At 39.2% G+C, this 12,359-nt stretch overlaps 1 protein-coding gene and 1 pseudogene across 1 annotated transcript in view; both read right to left on the bottom strand.

Annotated features, from left to right (window-relative positions):
- Positions 1-4,709, bottom strand: part of LOC116050104 (zinc finger protein 271-like) — a gene marked incomplete at its 3' end in the record, with an annotated part of 49,559 nt that extends 44,850 nt beyond the window's left edge. The window contains exons 1-2 of the mRNA XM_035993422.1: positions 4,673-4,709; positions 3,147-3,200 (exon numbers count right to left, since the gene is read on the bottom strand). Of these exons, the coding sequence (XP_035849315.1) occupies positions 3,147-3,200; positions 4,673-4,709 (91 nt within the window). The remainder of the gene's footprint in view (positions 1-3,146; positions 3,201-4,672) is intronic.
- The window catches only part of LOC118493377, a 30,457-nt pseudogene continuing 21,187 nt past the window's right edge, over positions 3,090-12,359 (bottom strand).

Genomic DNA, 12,359 nt, shown 5'->3' with positions numbered 1-12,359 from the left:
TTCGACGTAAAGCCCCGTTCATTCTAGCTACCGCTGAAGATAGCTAACCCTGGCAGTTTGGGAACAGAGATGTTTATAACATTGCATCCAGGTTACAGGCTTTACAGGCTTTACAGCATACAGCGCCCAGATGTACAGTGAGGGAAAAAAGTATTTGATCCCCTGCTGATTTTGTACGTTTACCCACTGACAAAGAAATGACCAGTCTATATTTTTAATGGTAGGTTCATTTGAACAGTGAGGGACAGAATAACAACATGAGATGAGTCAATATTTTTTTTGTTCATTAAACATATAGACCTACATTTGCTGTAGAATATGACCAAACTGACAAAAACAAAATTTTACCATGGTCTCGCCAGGCTTTTTTTCACATCACTTTTTATTTGCCTATATTAATAAAATATGTATTAATAATAAAAAATAATGTATTGAAGCAATTCAAAATATTATAGTGCACTTTTTATAAATTTGAATTCCGTAAAAAGTGGCTGGTAAAATTGGGCATTCACCAGCCACTGTGGGCAAAAAAGTTAATTTCCCACCCTGGATGGCAAGCTATTGCCATTTTCTTATAATGCCAAATACCACAACATTATTATTTCTCTGCGATAATACTTCAACCCAGAGAAACTGGAGATTTAACCCTCAACTTATCACAGATGTGACGTTTTGTGAATATCTAGAATTAGACACTACATTGTTTTTTTGAAACCAATGATAAAAATGACTGCTCACCTACACTATTGAGGGAAGCTTTCAAGGCTTATTTTTTTTTAATTTATTTTCAGTCCTCCCTTAAAAAGCGCAACAAAGCAAAACAACTGGAACTAGAAGAAAAAATACGTCAGTTAGATTTGGAAAATGCCCAGCAACCTTCTTTAGATAAACACACTAAAATTTCAGCAATTAAATACAAACTTAATGAAATATCAAATAAAATTAGCAGAGCAAAAATTTTTTATCTTACTTAGAGCTTAGATCGGCCCAAAAAAATCAAGCCCGAACCTACCCGAGCCCGGCCCGACACATTAACTGTAATTATGAGCCCGAGCCCGATTTAAACCCGACAATTTTTTAATACGTGGGCCGTTATAACTGACGTTCTCAACTACAATTCAGAGTTGTTAGAACTGCAGAAATCTGTTTAGAATAATACAACAAGGACGAAGCTGTAAACTGCTGTTAGTTTATTCAGAATGGAACGGATCGCAAATGGATCTGAATGAAGAAACGTAAAAAAAAAAGAAACCATGATGAACAACATATTGTTGTCACTGCCCACGACTTGTTTAAACTGCTTCCATACCTCCAACTTTCCTCCACACTTGCTCAAAGGTAATTCTCCTGTTTTTCTTTTTTTCTTTACATCTTCAAGCTCCCGGTGTGATGCGTGTGAGAGGAGGAGACTCCGCGCATGAAGTGCTGCATTTAGTAACTGCAGCCTAACTTTTGTACACGTTTGTTACTTTTATATAGCCTATATATATATTTATAATATTTCTGATTATGGCATAGCTATCTCCCCACCCAAATAGGATAATAAGGTAATGGATAAAAAAAAAAAAATTGCTTGATCAAGGTCGGGTTGTCCGGTCGGGTCGGGCTCGGGCCGAGAATCTAAACTCTAATCTTACTTTTTTGGAAAAAGAAAGAGGTGCACTCCTTCAAGCACTGGCTGACAGAACTGACCGATAGTGCTTTACATAAAACATTAAAGAGCAGTTAAAAACGATAAAAAAAAATTAAAAACAGATAAAAAACGAGAATAAAATTTACAGTGCAGTATAAGAACAAGTTAAACGAGTCCAACTCGGGCCTCCCAGTGGACTTATGTTTTCTGTTGCAACTCAGGTTCCAAACCTGGCCACCCAGAGGACTTATAAATTAACAATTATTTAAAGAAAGGCAACATCAAAAATAAAGGTCTTCAGCCTTAATTTGAAAGAACTGAGAGTTGCGGCGGACCTGCAGTTTTCTGGGAGTTTGTTCCAGATATGTGGAGCATAAAAACTGAACGCTGCTTCCCCCTGTTTAGTTCGGACTCTGGGGACAACAAGCAGACCTGTCCCAGATGACCTGAGAGTTCTGGATGGTTCATAGTGTACTAGCTTTTGGCCCTAAACCGTGATCAATTCTTTGGGGCACTGGAAGCCAGTGTAGAGACTTCAGAACTGGACTGATGTGATCCACTTTCTTGGTCTTAGTGAGGACTCGAGCAGCAGCGTTCTGTAACAACTTGCTGCTGTCTATAATAAGATGTAGTGAGGGGTATGACTGGAGGAGGAATATATGTGAAATACTGCGCAGTAGTTTCATTTTTTTTACAACATTAGGCCTTTTAGGGAAGAGCTACATACTTGTTTTTATTGTATTCTATTTATTGATGTGTGTATGTTATGTGTCAGATAAACAGTGCCGTAGATGTCTGGTTCAATGTTTGTGTGTGTCAATATGCCTGTACTGTACAACAAATTGCCTCTCAGGGACATTAAAGTTTTCTCAGTCTAAACCTATTCACACACAGACAGCAGGCAGGCAGAGATGTATTTTTCATAGATGTTCTTTTGAATGTAAACATGTTCCACCAAAACAAGTTCCTTCCTGAGACTATTTAGCAGAGGCACCGTGGCTCCGTCCGGAGCTTAGCACCGCCCAAGACGATTGTGATTGGTTCAAAGAAATGCCAATAAACCAGAGCACCTTTTTTCCCATCCAGTACTGCTGTGTGGACTAGCCAGACCTTCCTCTGCAGCGCTGTGGAGGAAGGTCTGGACATGCAAGACTAATGTGAAAGGAACCCTAATCCAAAAATAAAATAAACCAGGTTCTCTTGAATGTTTATGCTCTTGACTTCTGCAGATTTTTTCCCCCTTTATTTCCCCTAAAAACCCTGTTAATGTTGTTCCTACCTTCCTCTTCATCATCTTCACTCTTCACAGAGACAGGAGTGAATGGGAACTTGGTGATATCAGCCTCCTCCAGCCCTTGAAGCTGCTCTCCCTCCTGACTGCTCCACAGTTCATCATCCTGTTCCTCTTTAATGTGTGGGGGGGGCTCTGGCTCCTGACTGATACACAGTTTCTCCTGTTCCTCTTTAATGTGTGGGGGGGGCTCTGGCTCCTGCTGGTCCACACTGGAGCTACACTCCTGCTGCTCCTCTTTAATAACAATCTGGCTTTTGTCGTCTGGAGGCAAAGCTGAAACACAGAAGTTAATGTCAGCTAAAGCTTAGAGATTGCAGGTTTCCCCCAGAAAAGTTGTTTAGCTCGGTGGCCAGTGTGAAAATGAGACTCTAAAAAGCTATAAGACTCCATAGAGCCCTACATGAAGTCAGTGCTACAAGCTAACTGGAGATTTTAAAATAAATAGGAGCCCCCCCATCTAAGGGTTGTCCCCCCCTAGAAAACCCTGCTGTGTATTGTAAATAACATAATGATGTATACTTAAAATATCTGTATAAGTAGTAAAACAATACAAACCCCAAAAAATGCTTTTTAAGTTTAGAAACATTTTGAGTTCCCCCTCCTTTGCCTCACAGTGGTTTGGTCCACTGCCTGCTGTACGTTAGGATCTGCACTCGACTCACAGTCACATCGGTAGTGACAGGAATGTAGCTAGTAAGTAGGCCGTTCAAGGCTATTTTATTCACATTAAACATCGGAGGACGTTGTTCTTTTCTCAAATAGAAATGATGCTGAGTAATTAATGAATTAGTCATGACAAAAAGTTTGATATGTTAGTAATATAAGGTAAGGTTACCTAGCTTGTTGGATAGAAATGCACCCACTACAACTAACATTACCACGGCGATAAGCCTAACGTTATGTGTGTGAACTGATATTAGGGTTATATCATAGACTGTATATTGAAGATCTACAGTTGTGTTATGTTCAATATGATGTTAAGTGGCTGATCAATAGGTTTGCTGCAGACAGTGTGGCTCATGTGGCCGTCAGGGTGAGCAGATGAGCTTCACTAGTGGCTCACTAATTTACATTATGATCAGCTAATTTAACAAGCGTACAAAAGTATTGTATTTCTTTTATATGGGGACACTTTTTCAAAATAAGTCATTATGTTTTAAGGTATTTTTGTGGCTTGATTGTAAACAACTTAAAATAAATACATGGTTTTAAAGAAGAATATTTTGGTCAAAGAAGGATAATGGTACAGTCTCCATGCTACACTAATGATAGTATTAAGGCTTTCCGCTGTGTACACATGTCCTCTACGAGTATAATTGTGGCTGTATTATTTGTGTCCCCTTCAAAAAATGCTCTTCAGAAATGTTGTCCCCCCCCTACTGTTAGATCAGATTTACGCCTATGCTAAATCTAAGCGAATGAACACGTTAAATAGGCTACAGGTGTAGTATTTGTGGAACCAATCTGTGATTCCCTGATCACAATGATGGCAATCATATCTGAATTAGCCTAGCTTATTCACCACAGAGTCCAATTTTGTTGTGCAACGTTAGACAAAATTGCTAACTGTAGGCAAATGTAGCTTAGGAGTAGCCTACAACAAGTTTTTAAAGTGTGCTATTAATAGCCTGCTGTACAGCTTGAGCACCGCTAAAAATAGCCTAGCGCCGCCGCTGCAGTTACCTCCCTGCCAGACACTTTCTTATTTTTAACTGTCAATGCCAATGAAAAATAAATAATTCGACCTGATGGATCATCAGACTCATTCATATCAGAACTCATGACTCAGAAATCATGATTTAAGGGTTTAAAAAAAAGGGGCATGCCCCCGGACCCCCAAGCTTAACTGCTATCATTCGGGTCATTAGGGGCTGAGCACCCCCAAAGGTCAGATCCTAGAATCGCCCTGCGCACGCACACACAGAGACACACACACACACACACACACACACACACACACACACACACACACACACACACACAGAGAGACACACATACACACACACACACACACACACACACACAGAGACACACATACACACACACACACACACACAGAGAGAAACACATACATACACACACACAGAGACACACATACACACACACACACACACAGAGACACACATACACACACACACACACACACACAGAGACACACATACACATACACACACACACACACACACACACACACACACAGAGACACACATACACACAGACACACACACAGAGACACACACACACACACAGAGACACACATACACACAGACACACACGCACACAGAGACACACATACACACACACACACACACACACACACACACACAGACACACAGAGACACACATACACACACACAGAGACACACACACACATACACACACACAGAGACACACACACACACACACACACAGAGACACACATACACACAGACACACACACACACACAGACACACACGCACAGACAGAGACACACATACACACACACACACACACACATACACACAGAGACACACATACACACACATACACACACACACACACACACACACACACGCACAGACAGAGACACACACGCACACACACACACACTCAGAGACACACACACAGAAACACAAGCACGCACAGACAGAGACACACACACACACACACACACACAGAAACACACACACACACGCACACAGAAACACAAGCACGCACAGACAGAGACACACACACACACACACACACACACACACACACACACACACAGAAACACAAGCACGCACAGACAGAGACACACACACACACACACACACACACACACACACACACGCACACACACACACGCACACACACACACAGTGTTGTGGCGACTGCTTCACTCATCTTATATCCTTAGTCGCCTTTTTCAGGTGGATTGTGACTCGTAGGTTAAATAAGCACTCGCGGAGATCCTTACGTTTCGTTGAAATAATGCAAGATTTATTACGTAAAAAATTAAATTCTCTGTGGTTGACTTTCAACAGAAACTTATACGTTTACTAAATACATGATCACACTATCTACACTACGGTCACGGTCACTACGGTTTCTCTGTCCACCTCTCTTACTCAAACAAAAGAACTCCCCAAGCTGTCACCCAGCCCCTCATTATACCTGTGAAGGTGACCTAATTAGGAGGAGTAGCAGAGTTTGCCGTACTAGTTTCTAGTAATTATTTCTCCAGAATTAAAGTCCAAAACTTAATTTAACAATTTAGAAATGCAAAATCATACAAATCATCTTGTTTGTTTTTACAATGAAATGAATAAATACCAATATACTTATTATAGAGACACACACACACACACACAAACAGAGACACAAACACAGACGCACACAGAAACACACACTCTCACACTCACACACACACACATACAGTGGATGCAGGAAAAAACGGAGAAAATACCTATTAAATAAGAACCTTGCCCACCAGACTCCATGTAAATAACTGTACTTTAAGCGTGTATAGAACCAGCATATTTCCACCAGACTCCATGTAAATAATCAGGACTTTTAGCGTGTATAGAGCCAACATATCTCCACATGTAAATGGGTGAATTAAGGGTTTATTTCAACCAAACCAGAGTGGTGATTGATGGAACAGTGGAAAGACGAACCAAGACGGCTTTTGATAGTTTTATTGTGTTTCTGTCCACTTTGAATGCAGTGTGTTTTACGATGATAAAAGTAGTGATTATTTACATGGAGTCTGGTGGGTTTGGCGAAGGCCTGTTAAAGAGCGAAGATTACTATAGAGGGTTTTCACCGACGTCACGTTCTGGGCGGTAACCTGGATGCGCGGCCATGTTGGAGGCACTCGGTGTAAACAACTGAATGGAGTAATGGAGTATTGTGCACTTTGGATACTTTAATACTTTATGTCTAAACAACAGAAAAGCTCATCAAAACGCGTCCAAGATGCAAAGGAATGGAAGGACTTGGACCACAAAAAGGCGCGATAGTTTGAGAAATTACGATTTACTGGCGGTGCAGATCCCTACAAGTTGGCTCCCTCTTCTTGTATGGAGGAAATATTTATTCATAATTCAAATTGAAAGTCCAAAGAGAAAACGAAGCGAGATCAAATTAAAAATATATATATTTTTTTTAATTTCCATTGATCAAATTAAAAACATTATTTTTTTTAAATTTTCCATTGGGCTTTTCCATTTGGATTTAATATTTGGCTTTTCGATTTCAATTTAACATTGGCTTTTAATTTGGATTTAATATTTGGCATATTTTGACACATGTCAATGTAAATGAGGAGGCGTGGCCCAAAGGCTGGTGGGGGGGTCTGAAACTAAAGGGGTGCAGAGGCCCCTTATGACCAGCAGGGGGGAGCTGACTGCTGGGGAGCTCACTGTTGAGGAGCATCTGTCTGCAGCTTGGCCACCAGGCTGGCTTATCCTCTTATTTCACATGATAGAAACTGATGATGTAGGCTAAACACAAACCACATTTCATGCAACAACAGTGAAGTTTTCATGTAGTTACTATAATTGGGCCCGTGTTAGTGAGGACTAGATTAGGACTGGATTTAAAGCTGATTCTGGTTTCCAACTTCGCCCCAGGTGTGGCTGTTAAAACACGGACGGAGACAACTTCTCTCTTTTGATGTTTTATTTAATTAAGCAACAGTACAAACATGGGTGTGGGTAGCTCTGCTACGTGTGTTTGTGTGTTGTCAGATCTCGAGGACACACACACACACACACACACACACACACACACACACACACACACACACACACACACACAGGGATCCTCCCACACTGTGCAGCGGACTCTAAAAGGAGAATTTTAGCGTCAATAACAACGACAACGGCACCTGACCAAACGTCCGTATTTTACCAGATGGGAGTGAGAATGTGTTGGAACGCCACAAAGCTTCTTAAGCATTTTATTTTGGTGCTGTCACTTGTCATCTTGGAGCTTGGGAGTGAGAAAAAAAATATGAATTATAGGCCACATTGTTTTACGGATATGCTTACAGTGTGTATTGAAGTCACTTACTTCTTTTTCTAGTTTTTGTCCAGTCATGTTTGTTCTGTATGAACATTAATTGTAGAAAGATATTTAGAATAAGTCATAGCTTATAGAGATTGGTGCATATGGTTGTAAAATATATTCTCTCATTATGAATAAGGGTTGGAAATTAAGCCTGGTCCTTAGGGTAAATTTCCCGAGGAACATTAATTCCCTCTGCTCACTTTTAAGGCAAAGTAGGCTAAATAATAAAACATTTTATTGATATAGTGCTTTACAGGCTACTCAAAGACACTTTACAGTAAAACCAGCACATCTAGCACATAAAGACAGATACAGCAATAAAACCAACACATAAAACAAGCATATTAAAACAGAATGTACAACTTTGTAAAAACGTGGAGTGACTAAGTAGATTTTTTTTAAATCCATACGGATTCAGTCGGTCTGCTATTGTGTGTCGGGCTTTTTCTCTCCGTTTGATAACAGCCGTATTTCCCTTTTTGCATATTATATATGGAGGGAAATATTTATTCATAATTCAAATTGAAAGTCCAAAGAGAAATTGAAAGTCCAAAGAGAAAACGAAGCGATTTTTTTAAATTTTCCATTTGGCTTTTCCATTTGGATTTAATATTTGGCTTTTGAATTTCAATTTAACATTGGCTTTTCATTTGGACTTGACACATGTCAATGTAAATGAGGAGGCGTGGCCCAAAGGCTGGTGAGAGGGTCTGAAACTAAAGGGGTGCAGAGGCCCCTTATGACCAGCAGGGGGAGCTGACTGCTGGGGAGCTCACTGTTGAGGAGCATCTGTCTGCAGCTTGGCCACCAGGCTGGCTTAGCCTCTTATTTCACACACTCAAAAAACTGACTTTTTGGTACAGTAACATATGTTAAATTACCAGTCATAATTTTTACATTGTAAAATTAAGATTCAGTGAGAACTAGAATTTCTTAACTACATATTTGAATTTTATTCATGTAATAGATGAACTGTGTAAGAGTCGTAACTTTTATTACATATTTACTCATGTTATTAAATGATTAATCGTTACTGCACATAAACCTGAAAACACTGAGTCAAATTTAATCTAAAAGTGTAGCATGTGTTTGAATCTGCACATGCGCATTTGGACAGACAGGATTCAGCCAATCAGCACAAAGGAAAATAAACGAGCCAGAGAGGACGGTTAACGTGAAGGTCCACGGAGACGCTGCTCACACTACATGGTCGGTTACCTCAGGTACAACGTCAAGGTAAGTTTATGATTTTCTGTTTTGCATTTGTGATAATATATATACCGCGTGCATTTTGATGGTTTGGTTCTGCTTGCTTGATGCAAAATTACGTTATGTTACTGTTTTAATCAGGGTTATTTCTGTACAGTAAGGTTTAACTTTTAGCTAGCTAACTAAAGTTACTAGATTAGAAAAAAAAAATTGCGTCAAAAATGTGGAGGAAAGCTCCGTTGTTAATTTCACTTTAAGATGCCAAAGAGAGAAATATCTTATTGAAAAGTAGAGGAGAGGAAATGAAGTTAAATTTGCCGCATTTCTGCAGAAAACGTGATCCCGTCAGGTTAACGTTAGCCGGTGATGATAAGCTCATAAGTTTATTTCAGTGGCTTAGCTAGTTAAGATATTTTAAACGTACAAAAATGAATGTAAAACATACTGGCTTGGTCTGTGTGTATGCTGACTGTGAAAAAAAACGGTCAAGCCGTTCTTACTGAATACAGCACAGCAAGTAAATGATCCAAGCTAGTTGTACCAGACAGACGCAGTGCAAATGGCAGCCTACTGCCATGTATACCAGCTGTGTACAGGTCCTTTACTTAAGTAAAAGTACTAACACCACACTGTGAAAATACTCCACTACAAGTAAAAGTCCTCAATTGAAAACCTTACTTAGTTTTAGGTGATTATACACTAATGAAAACATAGTTATGAATATTATTTTCCATTTCTGCCAGTAGATCCTCTACTAACTAAACCCTCGGTATATTTAACTTGATTGAATATTGAACAGAAAGCCTCTTATGCAAGTCCAGTCTTGTCAGTTAAGTTATTTCTGCTCATACACATAGAAGTTCATCTGTATTTTGTTGTTAAGTCTTATAAATATATGTTTCAATTTACAGGAAGCAGAACAGTTCAGCATTGAGTTGTGTTGTCATGTCAGGTCCAGGATATGCTGCTGGAGGAGCCACTGCAGTGTAAACTAGTGACTGGTCTACGGTACAACATTCATCTCATTTAGGCAAGCAGAAATCTATGTATGCATGACATAATGCTGTTTTTCCCCTATTCTTGATATTTTAAAAATCATTGTTTTAATATCACAAATTGTGTCTGTTCATTTACAGAGGGACCCAATTCTTAGGATGAGCCAATACAGTGGACAGTTGAGGCAGGACAGATTGACGGGTTTCAACGTTTGTGTTCTCAGGGAGAATAGTAGGCCTCCTATGTTATGAGATGGTCATGCAAAAATTGCAACTTTAGAACATCAACACGTTTAGAGCTCTTAAAGCATTATCGATTGAAATATCTATACACTGGTCAGTCATTACCCTGCTTATACTCAGATTGTCCTTGTTCATTTAAAGGTTGGGGTGCACTTCGCACACATTTGTCCCACATTTGGCCCATTACCTGATGTTGTACTTGTGAATCTTTTTTCAATTCAGATAAAGGAGGAATTCAAGAGGATTACTACAATTTCCCTGGAGCAGACCTTCATGCACAAACTCGACCACTTCACACCAAAACTTATTGCCCTGATGAAGGCCATATATGCCAATATGCATGTTTTTCATTAATGCCAATCATGCCATTGTTATATTTTTGGCTGCTGCTTCACTTTGAATGCATGTTACACAGTTACATTGTACATGTTAGTGATTCTCTGGTGTTAATAACAAAAATAAAACATTTAATTAAATATTGTATTTCAATTGTGTGCTTTGTGGTAAAAGTATATGCATAGAGAAAATGATTTTTTATTGGTAAAACGTATCAAAACAAAATGAATAACATTTACATAATTGTAGTGAATAATATAAATGCATACATATAAGTAATTTAAAATGTCAAACAGAAAAAATGTAATAAAATGTACTTATTTACTTCATAACAGTAAATATCACTGAAATGTAAGATTTACTTAATATTTTGATGACAGCAATGTCTTGTATATGAAAATATTTAATTGACTTTACTCAGTTAGTTAAAATAAATATAACTTGTAATGTAGATATAAGTAAATAACATTTACTTAATATTTTTACAAAAGTTTAGTTCAGTGGTAAGTAATTTTTACTTGATACTGACAAGTGGGTTGTACTTGATATTTCAGCAGTAATATTTACTTAAAAAAGGTTCGTGCAAATTGTTACAGAGATTATTTTAAGTAAATCTTACAAGTTGTTTTTTTCAGTGCATGATAGAAACTGATGATGTAGACTAGACACAAACCACATTTCATGCAACAATAGTGAAGTTTTCATGTAGTTACTATAATTGGGCCCGTGTTAGTGAGGACTAGATCAGGACTGGATTTAAAGCTGATTCTGGTTTCCAACTTCGCCCCAGGTGTGTCTGTTAAAACACGGACGGAGACAACTTCTCTCTTCTGATGTTTTATTTAATTAAGCAACAGTACAAACATGGGTGTGGGTAGCTCTGCTACGTGTGTTAGTGTGTTGTCAGATCTCGAGGACACACACACACACACACACACACACACACAATCTCAACCGGGTAGTCATCGTCCGAACTGCGACCTCTCCTTTTTCTTTCTCTCACTTTTTTCTCCGGGTGGTGCGTCAGTGTGAGGTGCGTGTCCGCGCTATTCTCCGACATGTACTCACAACAATCACTCCTGATTGACGGCCTTTTGTACAGCCTGTGTACTTTTTCGTTCATTTGATTTCCGATTTTGTAACGATATCCAAATTTGAAAAATGGGTCATTTTAAACCTTGTTAATATTGATGACAATGTGTTCAAACGGAAAACGTGGGTGAAATAGCAGATGGAAATTATAAAAAAGCAATCTATTCTATAATCTAGATCGGGAGTTTGCCGTAGCAGCAGCAGCAAACAACTGGAAACTTCTTACAATTTTTGTCTATTTCACCACTAAATTCACTATTGAGACTTTTTTTATGGGAGCAATTAACTGTGTAGAGTTTGAATATGGGCAGTTTTACAAACATTGATGGCCAACTGCACATTTTCTCCGATGTTGTCAGAAGCTCCAGTCTGACGGGACAGCCAGCTGGTGGCGGCCGGGATCGCCTCCCTGCTGGCCGGCCAGTGATGCTCACAGACACCGCTGTCAGCTGGAAGTCTCTCAATAGAATCATGGACAAGTTTATTTCCTGAAATATGGCTCGTTTTACGTTTGAACACATT

Source organism: Sander lucioperca, chromosome 16, assembly GCF_008315115.2.
Source record: "Sander lucioperca isolate FBNREF2018 chromosome 16, SLUC_FBN_1.2, whole genome shotgun sequence".
Lineage (NCBI taxonomy): Eukaryota > Metazoa > Chordata > Actinopteri > Perciformes > Percidae > Sander > Sander lucioperca.
This window is presented reverse-complemented; position numbering and strand designations above follow the sequence as displayed.